The sequence below is a fragment of the Tasmannia lanceolata genome, unplaced genomic scaffold (genome assembly GCF_043159265.1).
Source record: "Tasmannia lanceolata isolate RefF3 unplaced genomic scaffold, GAP_Taslan_0.1 ptg000025l, whole genome shotgun sequence".
In the NCBI taxonomy this organism is placed as follows: domain Eukaryota; kingdom Viridiplantae; phylum Streptophyta; class Magnoliopsida; order Canellales; family Winteraceae; genus Tasmannia; species Tasmannia lanceolata.
Genome location: NW_027518702.1, coordinates 11,892,020 through 11,910,685, shown reverse-complemented (window position 1 = coordinate 11,910,685; position 18,666 = coordinate 11,892,020). Strand labels below are relative to the sequence as shown.

The window sequence follows — 18,666 nt, the reverse complement described above, 5'->3', positions numbered from 1 at the left end:
GGGATTAGAGAATTAGAAAAATCAGAAACCTAAGAGCTAAGTAGAGATACATAACCTTCTAACCCTGATCATGCATTTATAATCTATGCCTATCTGGTCATGGACTTTGATTTTATGTATGTTCCATGTGTCACATGTACCACCCTGAATATACTTTAGAAAAGAAACAATTGAAAAAAGCAATCAAAATAGACTTTGATTTTATGTCGAGAGAGAGAGAGAGAGAGAGAGAGAGAGAGAGAGAGAGAGAGAGAGAGAGTTAGGAATTCTGATCGTAATGACTAATTACCAAACTCTAATTAATTAATGCATGGTCGGTGTGCCATATGTTCCACCCTGAACATACTTTAGCCAAGAAACAACTAAAAAAAGCAATCAAAATAAACTTCGATTTTATTTCACTATTAGAGGTTTCCACCCTGATATATCTTAGAAAAGAAACAATTGAAAAAAGCAATCAAGATACTCTGATTTTAACTCCATTAGAGAAATCCTATACTTTACCGCACCATCATCATTGCATTGTAGAAGAATAGATGCGTCTACACAGAAAAGCTCAGGATATAAATCCTTGTGGATGGAAATGACATTTATGTAAGGCCCTATTGGGTTATTGTTGGAAGTTGTAAATCAAAATTAATATTTGTATGGTTTTGTGAAAAGTCTATGCAGTTTGCAAGATTAGGTGTGTGGAAAATATAAAGAATCTTTTGTGTTTCCTAGAGTCTTTATGTCTAGCTAGATTATCAAAGAGTCAAATGGTGAGTTCCTATGTAGTTGCTTAGGATGCCTAGATGACTCATGGGAACGACAATTATATTGTTAATGTATTTTCTATTTTAGGTGTCGCTTGAGTCTATAAGTATGGAGTATAGAGATTGTAAGCTTAAATACTTCAAGGGAAAAGTTAGAGAGAAGCTTCAATAGTGAAGGCTTAAGGGAGAATAAGTGTGTTTTGATATATATACTAGTAAAAAATCCCGTGCGATGCACGGGCCGACAAAGAACTGTACGGACCACATCATCGGTTGATCCAAACCGTCCATGTGATGGAACACAACAGAAATAGGTCGTGCCCGTAAAATCATTTCCATAGGCTGATCCTAGCCCTCCAATCTATAGAGGTTTCCATAATATGTTGTTCCTCTTAAGGTGTCCGGAATTCGTCAATATTTTGATAGGCGTACAAAAATCCATAGTATCATGTAATATGTTCACAAAAATTCATAGTATTATGTAACATATGCTCCCAATCCGTAATTTTGCAAAGCTAAAACGTCACTATGTTGATTTTGTGGCTTTAATGGGTGCCTTTGTTAAAAAAAGGGGGTAGGATTGAAATTATGTGGCTTTAATGAGTGCCTTTGTTAAAAAGCATAAAGGAGGGGGTAGGATTGAAAATATGTGGGTTGAATGGGTGCCTTTGTTAAAAAAGACAAAAAAAGTGATGTGTAATTCTCATAGAATTTTGGGAGAAATTCAAATAATTCTCTCATTTTCTCTTCTGCTATATATATATATATATATATATATATATATACTAGTAAAAAAATTCGTCCGATGCACGGGCCGACAAAGAACTGTACGGACCACAGCATAGGTTGATCCAAACCGTCCATGTGATGGAACACAACATCAATAGGCTGTGCCCCAAAAATCATTTCTATAGGCTGATCCTAGCCCTCTAATCTATAGAGGTTTCATTAATATGCTGCTCCTCTTAAATCTAATGGTTAAGATCACCCTATAGATTTTTTTTATTAAAAAGGCATAGAGGGGGGTAGGATCGAAATTATGTGGCACTAATGGGTGCCTTTGCTAAAAAGCATAAAGTAGGGGGGCAGGATTGTAATTATGTGGCCCTAATGGGTGCCTTTGTGAAAAAGCATAAAGGATGGGGTAGTATTGCAAATATGTGGGTTGAATGGGTGCCTTTGTCTATAAAAAGTCAAAAAAATGTGACTGGAGGAAGGGGAGGGCTGTCACATGGGGAGTGAACAGTAAACCCTCCTCTCTCCTTATTATATTAGAAGATAGAATATATACTAGTAAAAAACTTCGTGCGATGCACGGGCCGACAAAGAACTGTACGGACCATAGCATAGGTTGATCTAAAGCATCCATGTGATGGAACACAACATGAATAGGCTGTGCCCCAAAAATCATTTCTATAGGCTGATCCTAGCCCTCCAATCTATAGAGGTTTCCATAATATGCTGCTCCTCTTAAATCTGATGGTTAAGATCACCCTATAGAATTTTTTTTAAAAAAAGCATAGAGGGGGGTAGGATCGAAATTATGTGGCTTTAATTGGTGCCTTTGCTAAAAGCAAAAAGGAGGGGGGTAGGATTGTAATTATGTGGCCCTCATGGGTGCCTTTGTGAAAAAGCATAAAGGAGGGTGTAGTAGTGCAAATATGTGAGTTGAATGGGTACCTTTGTCTTAAAAAAGTCAAAAAAATGTGAATGGAGGAAGGGGAGGGCTGACACATGGGCAATGAACAGTAAACCCCCCTCCCTCTTTATTATATTAGAAAGATATATATATATATATACTAGTAAAAAACCCCGTGCGATGCACGGGCCGACAAAGAACTATACGGACCACATCATAGGTTGATCCAAAGCATCCATGTGATGGAAGACAACATAAATAGGTTGTGCCCCAAAAATCATTTACATAGGCTGATCCTAGCCCTCCAATCGATAGAGGTTTCCATAATATGTTGTTCCTCTTAAATAGGATAGTTAAGATCACCCTATAGATTTTTTATTAAAAAAGTATAAAAGAGGGGAGTAGGATTGAAATTATGTGGCTTTAATGGGTGCCTTTGTTAAAAAGCATAAAAGAGGGAGTAGGATTGAAAATATGTGGGTTGAATGGGTGCCTTTGTTAAAAAAAAAAAAGTGATGTGTAATTCTCATAGAATTTTCAAATAATTCAAAAAATCCTTTCCTTTTCTCTTCTCCTATATATATATATACTAGTAATACCTGACGTGTGATGCACGACACAGCCAAAAGAAGGACTATGATACCAAAAAACAATTAGTTAAAAATATGTAGAAACAATAAGCAAAAAAATATGCATAACCACGTACCAAGTAATGGAAAAAATGCAAAAGAAAGAGTTTTGTAATTACTTTTTTGTGTAAAAAAAAAAGATGCACGATACGGCGAAAAAAAATTATATGATACAAAATTTTCTAATTAAATTTTGTGTAAAAAAAATTAAAAATATGCACGACACGGCCAAAAAAAACTATATGATACAAAAAAAACGTTAGTTAAAAAATATGTAGAAAAAATAAGTAAAAAAGTAGTTAAAAATAAATCAAAAAAGTATCATATACTTTTTCTAAAAATATATACTCGACTTGCGATGCACGACATAGCCAATAAAAAGACTATGATAACAAAACAAAAAAATTAGTTAAAAATATGAAGAAACAATAAGCAAAAAAGTATGCATAACCACATACCAAGTAATGAAAAAAATGCAAAAGAAAGAGTTTTCTAATTACTTTTTGTGTAAAGAAAAAGATGCACGATACGGCGAAAAAAAAGTATATGATACAACATTTTCTAATTAATTTTTGTGTAAAAAAATAAAAATATGCACGACGAGGCAAAAAAAAGTATATGATACAAAAAAAAAAACGTTAGTTCAAAAATAAGTAAAAAAGAAGCTAAAAATAAATAAATAAAGTGTCATATACTTTTTCTAAAAATATATGCTTTTTATATTTTCTAAAAATATTTTCTAATGTTTTTTAACAAAAGAGGGGGGTAGGATTGAAAATATGTGGCTCTAATGGGTGCCTTTGTTAAAAAGCATAAAGGAGAGCGTAGGATTGAAAATATGTGGGTTGATGGGTGCCTTTGTTAAAAAGCATAAAGGAGGGGGTAGGATTGAAAATATGTGGGTTGAATGGGTGCCTTTTGTTAAAAAAAGTCAAAAAAGTGAGGCGTTAATTCCACAGATTTTTCAGAAAATTCAAAAAAGCCGAGGCTTTTCCTCCCAGTTTATTATATATATATATATATATATATATATATATATATATATATATAGAGAGAGAGAGAGAGAGAGAGAGAGAGAGAGGAAATGGTTTGTGAGCAGCTGCTCCAATAAGCTTATCTGAGCAGAGCTTAGTAACCATAGGCGGGGCCACATTTTTTGGGGGATCCAAAGCATTCATTTGGAAGGCCCTTCCATGAATAGGGTGTGTACCAAAAATCAGATCAATAGGATCATCATAACCCAATCAATGGTAGAGGGAAAAATGGACAGACACTGTGTGTCCATATTTCTACCCATTTTCCCTCCAGAAATGGCAGGGTTAGGATGATCCTAGTACACACCCTATCCATGGCAGGGCCTTCCAAATGAATGCTTTGGAGCCCCCAAAAAATGTGGGCCCCCTATGGTTTGTGAGCTCCTACTGAGATAAGATTATCCGAGCAGCTGCTCACAAACCATTTCCTCATATATATAAAGGGTTCTTATTTTGGTATTACATTTGGTTTTTGATGGAGCTCTATACGTGCCATTTGGCCGTGTATCTCCGAAGCTCCCTTACCTTTCTCTTTTGACCACAACACGATCGATCCATCTATTTATGGGCCAACTAGTTGTATCAGAGCATAGGGCGTGTTGTGTTGAAAAACAAGTCCAAGATTTTTGCATGCATGTTTTTATTCTATTTTTCCGTGTAACTTTTTTCAGTCAAAACGTGGCTTATAATATACCAATTTAAATATTTTTTTAGTCTAGTTTCCAACAAAAAAGTGGATCATCGATCAGAGTTTTCTGCAAAGAATTATTGTCAAAAGAGTGGACATATGTCAAAGTGGACTGTTTTTCAAGATTCGAATTTTCAAGAAAAGAAATTTCCTTCAAGTGTTTGGGTTGGAAAGATAATCTATTCGAAAGGTTTTTAGGATGATTATGGTCCATTTAAAGGTTTAACGGAGAGGATTTGTTTAAGGTTTTTTTGTTCGAGTAAAGAACAATTATCTTCTCTATATCTCCTTGTGGTGATTCCATTTGATTGGGTGGTGCAAAATTTATAGTGCAAGAAAGAGAACGATACTCTTTTCTTATTCTAAAGATTTATAGTACCAGTGTCCGCTTTTGTGTTCCGGGAAAGAGAACCAATTTTCTCTTATTGCTCCGATGAGTGTTGGGAAAAAGAACAAATTTCTTTTAATTCCATTAGCATTGCAAGAAGGCAACGATTATGATGTTTGATGCACCATGGAAGCCAATATTGTCAAAGCTTCATTCAAAGCTTTCTATTGGAACTTCGAAAAAGTAGAAGCTAAAACCTCCCGTTTTTGCTGTTTAGAAAGAAAAACCGACCACAAGCTCTTTAAGAGAGAAAGCTCCTCGCCGTTGAAAGAGATCGAAGAAGGTTCAACTATTTTCAAAGCCCCGGTTGAAGCTGGAAAGCATGGAATTTTCAATAAATTTTTTGGAAAGGTGGCAAGCGCAAAGAAAGAAGCTGAAGAAAGTGCATCACATGTCGTCATTCATTTCTTACCGCATATAGTCTTCGTGGATGATAATCGTAACCTATTGGAAGAAAGAGAACCTATGGCAAATTTGAAGAATCAGATTGAGTTACTTGAAAGAGAAATTGCTATATTGAAGATGAAGATTTCATCAAGTTCAGATGATGATCATGTTGATGAAGATTAGAAACGGTTTGAGATTTTGATTTAAGGTGGAATGTGGAAATTATAAATCAAATTAATATTTGTATGGTTTTGTGGAATGTCTAAGTAGAAATTCTAAAATACGCTATGATGGAGAAAATCTTGTGATATTTCGGGCTGAAGAAATGAGATAAAAATTCGGGTTAAATCTCTCTCTCTCTCTCTCGCTCGAAATTATATGAGATCTGCTTTCCCTCCGCATAAAAAGGAAAAATCACACGAGATTATAGGGTTTCTTCCAAAAAAAAACACGACATTTGCTCTTGTGATACAGAGAAGAGGGGAGAATTCTCGCCATACCGTACTGCCATACCCCTCCATCCCGTCCTATCCCTGATTTTGCTCACTTACCATACCACTGTATCCCACTCCCCGATTTCCTTTGGGTTTTCCTCTCTCTAAACGCACGACAAAGCCCATTTCTTCTTCGTCTTCTATCTCTCTCACTGTAAATACCCCAAATGCCCCCACTTAGAAAATTGGTCCCCCCGTTAAGAGGGGCATTTTTGTCTAAGAGAGTAATATTGGACTAGGGCTTCTTTAAGACAGCCTACAAATAAGACTTTTGGGTATTCAGCCATCTCAATATATTTTCTTATGATTTATTTCATAGAAAAAACAAGTTAATCGTAGTTATCGTTCTTACTTTATGGGCATACTATAAATCTGCATAAAAATGAAAAGGGGCCATTTCGATACATGGATTTTATAATCCAAGATTGTACTAAAACCTAGATTTTTTAAGCAAAAACCTAGATTTTAAATCCTAGAACCCAGATTTTAAATGCGTAAATAAGGTGCGTTATTACTTAGTTTGGTTAAATCCAGATTTTAGCTTTAAAAAATCTAGGTTTTAGCTTGTAAAACCTTGTGTTGGCACTCAATCTGGTAAAATTCAGATTTTAGTTTAAAAATAAAGGTTTTAGCTTGCAAAACCTAGATTTTAGATTAAAAATCTTAATTACGCATTTAAAATCCAGGTTTTAGGATTTAAAATCAATGTTTAAATTAAGAAATCTAGGCTTTACATTGTAAAATCCTGGATTGTAAATGTATCCAAACGGTCCCGAAGTTTTCGAAGAAGAATGCTAAGTGGAAATTATTAATAAATTATTAACAAATATCATGTGTTATAAGTGGTGAATTAAAAAAGCAATTTGATCATATTTAGTTTATTTTAAAACCATATGGAGATAGCGTGACCGAGTGGGGAACCCATCAAATCTCCACAGTCAAACTCCTATAAAGCAAAGTGTGTTTCACTCATTTGGAAAGTCGAAAAGGCTGTTTTAGTTATTTTAGCAACAAAAGGAGACGGAGTAGAAGGCATCTATATATCTCCCATCCACCAGTGATAATGTGATTTTCGGGTTTCAAGCCATCAACCTAGTGACAAATTTCTCAATATATATCTATAAAGAATTATACAAAATATAAACGTGCAAGGACCCATCTATATATTTATAAAAAATAGGGATTTGCTAGCAGAAGGCATTTCGCTGATGCCCGTTGCATGTGAGGGCAGCCACCTCATGAATGAAGACAAAATCTGCGGAAAAGTGAGCCCGTGTGGCTGCTCTCACGTGCAACAGGCCATAGGCGAAATGCCTTCTGCGAGGGACTCTAGCAAATCCCTAAAAAATATAACAAAATATGAACGTACAGAGATCCATCTATATCCATAAAAAAATATAGTACAAAATATAAACATGCAACGATCCATATTCAATGGCCAACAGAGCTTTCGGCAAATATATGATTAAAATGGCTGATATTTTTGCCTGTGGCCGTCCGAGGTTGAGCTCATTACTTGAATAGTTTATATCAGTCAAGGTGGACCCCATGTGCATGGAGATAAGAAACACGACAATACGATGCATCCCGGCATAGTTACAAAATTCTCTAAATAAGTGAGAAGTTCTTTGTAAATACCCAAAATACCTCATTACCAAAATTCGTCCCCCTCATTAGTGAGGGGCATTTTTGTCTCTCAGAGTTGGACACTAATTAGGGCTTCTTAAGAAAAGCATATAAAAAAGACTTTTAGGAGTTTAAGGAGTTTTACTAAACCCTAAAACACGTTTTGTTAAGCCCCAAGAGGAAATTTGCGTGAGAAAGGAAGAGAGGATCGTGACTTGAAATCGGAAAACACGGATCAAGTTAAGAACTATGTTCTTGAATGGTTTTTACGTTCTTAGAAACCCTAAAATAAGGATTAGTGTAATCAAAGGATGAGATTTGATGATTGATATTTCTTTGAATAAGAATTCTCTGATTGATCTCGGACTCTTTGGGGTTTGTATTGTTCTCCGATCTCCAACGAACCCAAGATCAGATTCTTGTGGCCTTAGAAATTAAGATTTTAGGGATTATGACCTAAAAGTTTTGATTATTTTACAAGAAATATTTATGGAGTTTCGGAGCGTGAATTTGGGTTTGATGGATTCCTCTCGTCACAAGGAGTCCATTGGATCCCACCTCACGCGAATCGAAGTTCAATCGAAAAAGATACGAATTTTTAAAGTTTTGGAGAATTCGGGTAAAATTAGGAACTTCTCGTGGACAACCTAGTTCCGCGCTTCGGTCCTCCATCGAGGGTTTTCGGACGTTCGATGGTGGTCTCATCCGCCCGATTCAGGCGACAGAACATAAGTGAAACCGAAACCCGAGAGTTGGGTTTTCCTTTGGAAGTTCTCAGAGACGCCAGAAGGGGCTTCTCAAAAGGTTGTTCGGACGTCCGAAGGTCCAGTTCGGGTGCTTGAACCTACTTGAATTTGTGAAGTTGTTTTGGAACTCTGGAACTTTGGTTTATTGATTGGGCCAATTTCCTAGGGCCCTTTATTGATAAAGATGATCTGTATGGACTAGGTGATTGACACTTTGGGTGGACTTGAGAGGAAGAACATTCGGTATTGAGGCCCGTAATAACGTACTACTTTGGGTGATTCGTTAACCAGGTTGATTCGATCTATTGATACCTTTGAGATTTCATATATGTATTGTGCTTATATAACTTCAGAAACTATTTGGGTCTAGCATGCCTAACTTTCACTTGCCAGCCCTTTGTTTATTGTACCATCACTGCTTGGTTTTCGTTATTAGTAAAATAAACCTATAAAGCCTTTGATAATATCTGTTATGAACCTTTATATTGTTATCCGAACCTCTGGAATTGTCTGTTACGGACTTTGGATTCACCATCTATTTTTGGACACTTCTGTGGAGGCTTGGGTTATTTCTGATACCCACCGTGGGGGTAGTACACTAGATTTCTGATACCCACCGTGGGGGTGGTACACTTTACTTCTATCCCGTCAATGGAATAAAACGCTGGCCCTGTCGACATTTATTTGAATTTTAAGGAACTAGTTCCAACACCATGGGCGGTCGTCGTAAGCAATATCACATTTTCTAATCCAGGCTGATGATCTCAAAGTGAAACTCTATTCTGGACACCTCAGGCTTTGACTTCTGTTTTGATACTGGCATTGATTACTATTCTGATATTTTAGATACCCTTTGACATTTACTACAATTCTGATATTTTAGATACCTTTTTGGCTTTGGTTACAGTTTTGATACCACTGTCCATTCTGCTACCACACTGTACCTTATGTTATATTTAGTATTAAGTTCTGATCCATTTTGACTAACCCTTTGAGCCATGTCATGCTTATACCTACACTTAGAATATTTTGTTGTTATGTACTGAGCTTTTCAGCTGACTGGTTTATAACATTTTCAGACTTGCTCCTCGTGAAGGGAACAAGAAGGGTGATGCTTACCTTGTGGACAGGTTTAAATTGGAGATTTAGTTTATTTCTTTGATTCAGTAGACACGAGTATTATTGAAAAGTTATATAAGACTAAGTTTATGTTTATTCACTTTGGGTAAAGCGAGGTCCAAGTTGTGGATTTTGATTACATTAAATTCAATTATTTGAGACTCTGATTTTTCTAATTTATGGAATTGCCAAGAATGGTTTTGTTATTGCTTTGTAGCCTTGTATGCTTGTAGGGATTTGTCTTAATAGGTGTACGGCGCTGTCATTTCCTATGCCATGGGTACAGTTTGGGGCATGAATATCTCTCTCTCTCTCTCTCTCTCTCTTCCCTAGCAAGCTGAGATTTTTTCCCCAATGGTTTGTTGCGATTTCATTTGTTCTGTTTCCCTCCTTCATGGGTTTCTGATTTATTTATTTTTTCAGTTTTGTGTATTCAAGCCTAGCAGAGGCAAAAGTCGAATCCCTAGTCAACTCCACAAACCCTCAATCTTTTTGCTCTTCTCCCATTCTCTGGCGTTTTCCACGGCCATTTCCCTCTTCAGACACTCCAAAGGATTTCACAAAGGTGAGTTTCTTATATACATTCTTTTACTTTCTTTTTGGTGTTGCCTGATTTCTAGATGTTTCACAAAGGTGAGTTTCTGATCCAAATCTAAATTTCTTCTATTTAGATTTGGATTATAATCATTTACTTTTTTTTCTAAATACTTTCTTTTGTTCAATCTATGTGGGGTTTCATTTTCTTTCTTCCACTTGCTTGCTAGAGCTAGTTCCATGTGTGAGGGTTTCAGCTTTGGTCTATTCCTTTTGAAGTTCTGGGTATTCTTTCCTTTTAAAGTTATGGGTATTATTTCTCAAATTTTTTTGGTGTACTTTGGGGGTCATGAAACCAATTTGGGGGTAACTTTGTGCTTTGCTGTATTCATTTTCTAAGTTCTGCGTATTCTTTCTCAAATTTTTTTTGGTGTAGTTTGGGGGGCCAAGAAACCAATTTGGAGAAATGATAAGCCAAACTGAAATGGTTGCCATTGTTGTTGTTTTCCTCTACTGAAAACTGCCATTTTACATGAATTTTCTTTTCTTTCAATTTAAATTTATTCTATCCCGTGCATCGCACGGGTTGTCCCACTAGTGTATATGTATATACGTTTGCACCGTAGAAGAACAAAAATACTTGCAATAAACAAAAATACTGGATAAGAACAATAAAAAGAAGGGCGATGATATTTTCACCCCCGTTGCAGTAGGCATCCGCCCCCTTTTAACGTGATTTGACGTCAAAAAGCATTAAAGTTGCCCACTGTTCATGTCAAATCACATTATAAGGGGGCGCATGCGTACTAGAGGGGGGGTGAAAATAACATCTCCCTAAAAAGAAACCTTCAAAACAAGGAGAAAATAGGGCAAGTTAGCTCTTTCCTTCAAATCACAAGCTTGCACACAAGAGCTTCAATGAAAATTACATTTTTGTCCTCGCCACAACTCTCAAAGATAAAATAAAATAAAACTATGCTAAACAAAATTAGCTCCCAAAAATTACACTTTAAAATTATACATTGTTTTGTTCAAGCATGCCAATTGTATGGTCTTTCCATGATTTTTTGCTTATTTTGAATATGCATTACGCTAGGAGAACCACTTAGGAGACACCCACTACGCTAGAATGAAACAAGCACTACCAATGAATGAAACTACTTTCTCGGAATGATACGGCTATTGCTATTGAATAACAGGGAGGAGAATAGCCTCGTCTGCACAGTAGTGTGTTTGGAGAAAACGTTAATTAACGTTTTGAATAATGAAGCGGGTGTACGGCTATTGCTATTGAATAATATTCAAGAAGAATTCTCTCTCTATCTCCTCTCTCCTTCTCCTTTGTCTTTTGTGGGTATTGCTTCTTGCTGTGACTTTGAATTAAACAAGGGTATCAAGCTTTAGTGCTTTGATCTCTTGATTTTCTACAGGGGATGTCCATTATCTATATTTTTTATGCGAGTAACTTCCATTATCTATATTTTTACATGAGTGACCCTTGCAGATTAGTGCTTCGGTAATGTCTACTCTCCACTAGCACTTTGAAATTAAAAGATAAAATTGCTGTCACTCCACTCTCATCCACTCTCCACTAGGGCTGCAACTCGACCCGGGTTGGGTTAGGTTGAGGCCCACCCTAGCACAACCTGAAACCTCGAGTCAAGGATGGTCAACCCTAATCCAATGCACCTTTAAATTTATCAACCCTAACCTGACCGATCTAACCCATTTTTTTCCAAATCAGGTCGGTTTGAGTCGGTAGCGTTCAAGTTAGCCTAGGGAAAGAAATAAAAAATACAAAAAAATTAATTCTAAAAATATGGAAATCAAGATAATATTAAAGGATGGAGGTCCGGTTCAGGTCGAGTTGGGTTGCCGAAGGCCTCAAACCTAAGCCAACCCGAAATTATGGGCTTTTCCCAATCCTAACCTAACCCTAACCCTAACCAAACCCAAACCGAGGAAATGCCAATGCAACCCGGGCTGAATTTGGGTTCAACCCATCGGGTTCTAGTTGAGCCCGACCCAAGTTGCACCCGCACTCTCCATTGGAGCTTTGAAAAAACTTAAAAAAAAGTGTTTGGTCACCCTCCACTCTCCACTCCATTTACTCTATAAAAAAAAAAATCATTGAAACTTGACGGCTTCGATAGGATTCTCTCTCCGTCTCTTTTAAATAGGGGTATTTCCTGTCATCCCTCGCTAATCACTTGTGGGCTTGAAATGTCTCTTAAAGCTTTTCTTGTTTTCGGTGCCCTCTTTCCTGCTTTCATGCTCATCTCATGGGGATTTCTCGAACCACAGGGTCGTGAGTTTTTGGGACATTGTTCTCTCTTTAATTTTCTTTCCATCTCTTCGACTTTCGTTTCTCTAACCTTCATAAAAAAGAAGTTGGGAGGAAGCTGCACTTCTCTATCTTTGTATTACATGCGTTTTATTGCTTTCCTAATTCGATTGATTTAAATAGTTGGATTATCCATCTTTGTAATGGTCCTGACTGGGACCCGCCTAGGTATGGGACTAGATGAGACCCAGCCTTGTATGAGACAGTTTTAAATGGGCCTAGCATAACGCGTTCCATTAGCTCTGGAGCTTTTGGCGTATTAGTTAGGAAGTTTACATTTTGTATCAGAGCAAAAACCACATCCCGTGTTTGAGTTACGGAAGGGCGACCTGTGGAGAGGATTACCTAAAAAGGGCTAGCTGATAAAAAGCTAGAGTGGGCTTCCACAGAAGTGGTGACCTGTGGAAAGGGCTACCAGGAAAAAAGGAGAGAGAGAGAGAGAGAGAGAGAGAGAGAGAGAGAGAGAGAGAGAGAGAGAGAGAGAGAGAGAGTGAGTGTTAGGTTCCTAACCAAGACACGCCAAAAGTTCTAGAGCTAATGGAACACGTTAGGCTAGGCCCCTTAAACCTGTCCCATACCAGGCTAAGTCCCACCTAGTCTCATACCTAGGCAGTCCCCACATAGGACCATAACATTCCACGATGCTTACACTTCTGCCTTGGAGGCATACACACTCTCTCTCTCTCTCTCTCTCTCTCTCTCTCTCTCTCTCTCTCTCTCTCTCTCTCTCTCGTATGCACACACAAATTCTCTCCCTAAGAAAGGGGTTAGTGGGGCTTTGGCGAGACATTCTTCTTTGGAAGCATTTTGCCATGAGAGCAAGGGCACCCTTTTGGGGTGGGGGAGTTTCTTTTAAAATGACAACCACAATCCCTAAAACCAACAATAAAAATACTTAGATTTAAAAAAAAAAAATTGTTTTAATGTTTTTAGGACTTTTTATATCCTCTTCTCACTCCCACCCTCTAAAGTCTTTCCATCTCCCTCCCTTCACCCACAATGAACCTCACAAATATTAACAAATATTCCATGGAATATTTTTTCATGGTGGCCAAACATTGGCTAAAGGTTTACCAAAAGAAATATTAAATACCCTATGGATCACAGATTTCTTTGTAGCTATTAAATAAGTTATGCTCTGGCTGTTTTATGTCATAAAAATTTAGTTATAAGAAAATATATTTCTAGCATGAACCCGCATAGTGCGTGCCATTTTCATGTATTATATAAGATAAAAACTGTTTAGTCGCAGTTATTTTTTCTTATACTTTATTAGTTAAATACCTCACTAAATTTTGGGCAGTGATAAATCGAGCCCCATATATCTTAAAACGACCCCTTTTAATGTAAAACGTTAGGGTGTACGATTAAAGTTTTCATCTGCCGTTAAACACCATACAAGTGTACAACTCACACGCCCTAATGTTTACCGTTAAAAGGGGTCGATTTAAGATATATGGGGGTCTCACTCCCATAAATTTTTAAATAAAAGACTTTATGATGACTACAATCCCTTCTAATATCAATATTTTTCTTATCCATTCAGTTGGCGATGGACATGGCTTGGATGTAGGGGAAGCTGGAGTATCTTCTGACAATAACGAAGACAAAATAAATAAGGATGATTGTGAGTTTGTGATACAACCTTCATTACTTTATAGTAAATACCTTATTGATTTACTAAAATCAATATTGAATAATTATTACTTTAAAACTCCGAATATAATTTATCTCGTACAAATTTAGTCACAAAACTACTTATTTCTTGAAGACGGACTATATGAGTTTGTGATACAATTTTCATTTCTCTATAGCAGCGTATTTGGATTGTAGAAATTAGGCGCTTGAGTAAGTATTCTATTCTGATTCCGCCAGAGTCTGCCATTTGGTTCAAAATAATGAACGAAATCAGGGGATGAAAATGGTACAAAGGGGAATTGAAAGGGGAAAATTTTTGGAATCTTTTTCCCATCCCTTAGAGATGTGTAATGCTGATGAAAATGGTACAAAGGGGAAAATTAGGGAAAAAGAGTAATGCTGATGTGTAAATCTCACACAGAAAAAGAAAGAAATTCCTTTTTTCTCTAGCTATATAGTAGTAGATAATAACCAACTGGATTTCCAAATAAAAAGACATTACTATAAGTAGCATCAATTTTATTAAGTTAAGCCTTGGTATGCTTTCAGACACTCATAAAAGCGGTGGAGGCGGTGGAGGTGGGTACGGCAGTGGAAGCGGGTATGGCGGTGGAGGCGGTGGAAGCGGTATGCTTTCAGACCCTCATAAAAGCGGGCAAGGCGGTGGGGGTGGGTATGGCAGTGGAATCAACGGAAGCGGGTATGGGAGTGGCGGGTATGGCGGTGGAAGCGGTGGAGGTGAGTATGGCAGTGGTACAATTTTCATTTCTCTATAGCAGCGTATTTGGATTGTAGAAATTAGGCGCTTGAGTAAGTATTCTATTCTGATCCCGCCTGACTCTGCCATTTGGTTCAAAATAATGAACGAAATCAGGGGATGAAAATGGCATAAAGGGGAGAATTTTCGGAATCTTTTTCCCATCCCAGGAAGTGGTATTCAAATTCTGCTTAGGTCGGAATGAAAATTATATTGGATTTTTTTGAATTAAAGCTTTTATTTTAATTTTTTCCATTCTATTTATGGGGGGATCAAAATAGGAATCGGAATAGGATGCCAATTTTGATTCATGATTCCAAAAATCCAAAAGTAGCCTATGGATGCATTTGGATTGACTGGATTAAAATCGACATCCTATTTCAATTCCCCACTTCTTCCTGGGTTTGTTCAAATAAGGGGAAAAAGGAATTTATGGTGCACATGCTTACCACCGAAAAGGAGGTATTCGTATTCCATCCAAATCACAAGAGGATGCAAGTGGTAAATCTGATTTCGGGAATCCAAACCACCCCACCAAAGCAGTATTAAATACAATATATACATAAATTTCTTTGTAGCTCAACTCAACTCATTGCATCCATAGGCTACTTTTGGATCCGTTTTTTATAATGAATACAAGTTAAAAATGCAATGAGGCAAGGTAGTCAAGTGCGAATAGCTCAACTCTACTCAACAAAGCCTTTGTCCCAAACTTAGTTGGGTTCGGCTAAATGAATCCTTTAGAAAATTTTCTTTGTAGCTGTTAAGTAAATTACCTTTTTAGCTCTCACACTGTTTTGTTTCATAAATATTTGGTGATGAAAGAGTGTATTTCTGGCATGAATAATGTCGATGAGCATAGTGTGTGAAATTTGAAGGAAGCCCTTGCAAAAATCAAGTGAAAAGAACTTTGCAGTCGTTACTAATGATGGACGTCACCTTCCTGTTTTCCTTTTACGCCTTTGAGGGTTATGTCCAGCCAATGAGGGAGCCCTTTCACTTGATCTTTGCAAGGGCTCCATTCAGTCTAGCATTCCTAAAAAGAGAACACTATATGATTGTCTTTAGGGATTTGCTAGCGTCCATTGCAAAAGGCATTTCTCAAACATGGAAGCGGGTATGGCAGTGGAGGCAGTGGAAGCGGGTATGGCAGTGGAGGCAGTGGAAGGGGGTATGGCCATGGAAGCGGAAGTGCCTCTGGAACTTATTATGGCGCTGGTAGGGTAGGTGAAGAGCCCTGTCGACATGGTTGCAACTAGCAGAAATTTCTCAAGAATATCAAACATGTCAGTTTACAGAGGCACTCTAAATAATATTTGAATGATATGATTATGGTTCCAATTATTTGGGAATTTTTTCTCTTTCCACGAATTAGATGGAAATGATTAGGGGTGTCAATGGATCCAGACAGTCCGATGGATCCTCCGAATCCGAACGTTAATGAACATGATCTAAACATATCAATAAGATCCATGGGCCTATTTTGGATCATCAAATGTGGGATTTGAAAATTTTCGGATTGGATATGGGCTTGCAACAGATATCCATTGGATAGTCACGATCCGAACTGTTTTACCAAAATACCCTCCAAATTTTCATAATGTTTATAATTCTTTGAAGGGTATTTTCATTAAAAGCTCTAATTAGTAAAGTAGAGTGTGATTTCACGACTCAAAAGTGACTTCTCGCCTCTTGTGTTTTAGGTTTTTTTTTTTTTTTTTTCTTTTGCTATGAGATTTCAAGAAGAGAGAGGAGAGGAGGAGAAGAAATTTCGTGCTCCTCCTCTGGCTACTGATCTCCTCCACCCCCTCCCTCATACGCCACTTCCACCACCTCTTCTAAGTCCTGGTTGCCCCTCCATAATCACCTCAAAATTACAGCACCACCATTATGCTAGTCTATTGAACATATATGCTGTCATGAACATACTATTAGTTCATCATTTTGTTATTAGTAAATGTTACTATTATATATCATATTCTTTGATAATAGTTATACTTCATATTCTTTGATAATAATTGTACATTATATTCGTGTAAGTAATTTAGATTAATTTTATTATTTTCAAGCATTATTTTACTCACATATTAAACATAAATAAAATTTTAATTTATTTGTAGAAAATGCATATAGACACACTAAGAGTGGACTGACATTCTTACTCTTTTTTTTTAAAAATTAATTGTGTACTTAGCTTAGTGGGACATTATTGCAACCAACATAAATCGACAGTAGTGGCAAGAGCTCGGTATTCCGCCTCCGCTGACGAATGGGAGACAGTGGGTTGTTTACGAGAGCTCCAAAGTATGAGATTAGGACCAAGATAGATACAACTACCGGATGTAGAGCGACGATTATCAGGGCATCCTGCCCAATCCGCATCAGAATAAGCAATCAAGGCCGTAGAGGGAGAGGCCCGAAAGAAAAGTCCATGACCAATAGTACCCTTGAGATAACGCAAGATGCGCTTAACTGCGTCCATGTGTGACGTGGTTGGTTGATGCATAAACTGGCAGACCTGATTTACTGCGTAAGAAAGATCAGGTCGGGTCATGGTTAAATATTGTAATGCACCGACAATGCTGCGATATGTGGTAGGATCTGGGAGAAGTTCCCCTTCCAATGCTGATAGTTTAGTTCCTGAGGCCATAGGTGTTGCAACTGGTTTAGCACCAAGCATTGAAGTTCGTTGTAGAAGATCCAATGCATATTTCTTTTGGGACAGCACAAGTGTAGAGGGAGAGCGGGTGACCTCCATCCCAAGAAAGAAGTGTAGAGAGCCCAGATCTTTCATATCGAAGTTTAAGGCCAAGAATTTTATCAAAGTGGTGATACCTGTAGAGTCATTACCCGTGATGATCATATCATCAACATATAGAAGTAAGAAGATACAACCAGTCGATGTATGTCTAATGAATAGAGAAGGATCAGAGCGACTACAAAAAAATCCATGCTCACGCAAAACTGAGCTGAAACGTTGGAACCAAGCCCGTGGGGCCTGTTTTAGGCCATCGATTGCTTTTTGTAGGCAACAAACATAATCAGGGTGTATGGAGTCGACAAATCCTGGCGGTTGCTGCATATAGACCTCTTCTTGAAGGGTTCCATGGAGAAATGCATTATATACATCGAGTTGACGGAGTGACCATTGGTGGGAGCATGCAAGTGCAAGGATTAGGCGAATGGTGGGAGCCTTAACCACTGGACTGAAAGTATCCTCAAAATCTAATCCATGCTGTTGGTGAAATCCCTTTGCCACTAAGCGAGCTTTGTATCGTTCCACAGAACCGTCAGCATTGCATTTGGTTTTGTAAACCCATTTACATCCGACAAGATTGGCCCGGTTTGGTGGGGGATCAAGAACCCATGTTTGATTCTTTATTAGGGCATTGAATTCATCTTGCATAGCTAAACGCCAATGGGAATCTTTAACAGCTTGTGAGAAACAAGTGGGATCGGTGGAAGGGGAAAGTAGAGATGTGAAGCAAAGTGGAATAGGATGCTTGGTAGCAAGGAGAGCCTTAGGTTTTCTAATTCCATCTTTCAATCTTGTTATCATTGGGTGAGTGGAACCGTGGGAAGGTGGAGCCAGTCCAGTGGGAGGTTCAGGTAGGGGATCAGGAAGGGAGGCATTGGGCAGACCTTCTTGATCTGCAGTGGGGAGAGGTTCAGAGGGAACCACCTAAGACAATGAGTTGAAGGAAGCAGAATCAATGGGTGATAATGAAGGAGCTGTGGCGGGCACAGGGTTGGAAGGAGAGGATGGACTATGGAGTGGGCAAGCGGTGGAAACCATTGAAGAATAGTGGTGTTGTTGGTCGGTGGAATGGACGAGGAGAAAGGAACTGAAAAGGAAAATTTAGTTTCATCAAATGCAACATGACGGGA

General features: G+C 37.8%; 1 protein-coding gene across 4 annotated transcripts; it reads left to right on the top strand.

Moving 5' to 3' along the window:
* Nucleotides 1-9,678: 9,678 nt before the first annotated feature.
* On the top strand, nt 9,679-16,122 carry LOC143858192 (uncharacterized). 4 transcript variants are annotated; one of them, XM_077368833.1, is made up of 4 exons: nt 9,679-9,785; nt 9,929-10,070; nt 13,930-14,010; nt 14,571-16,122. In XM_077368833.1, exons 1-4 carry the CDS (start codon nt 9,729-9,731, stop codon nt 14,795-14,797), a joined length of 507 nt encoding a protein of 168 aa, XP_077224948.1. In that variant the 5' UTR covers nt 9,679-9,728; the 3' UTR covers nt 14,798-16,122. The 4 variants fall into 4 exon arrangements, with proteins under 4 accessions (XP_077224948.1, XP_077224947.1, XP_077224949.1 ...); XM_077368832.1 differs by lacking the exon at nt 9,679-9,785 and having other exon boundaries at nt 9,844-10,070; XM_077368834.1 differs by lacking the exons at nt 9,679-9,785; nt 9,929-10,070 and adding an exon at nt 12,206-12,347.
* The last annotated feature ends 2,544 nt before the right edge of the window (nt 16,123-18,666 follow it).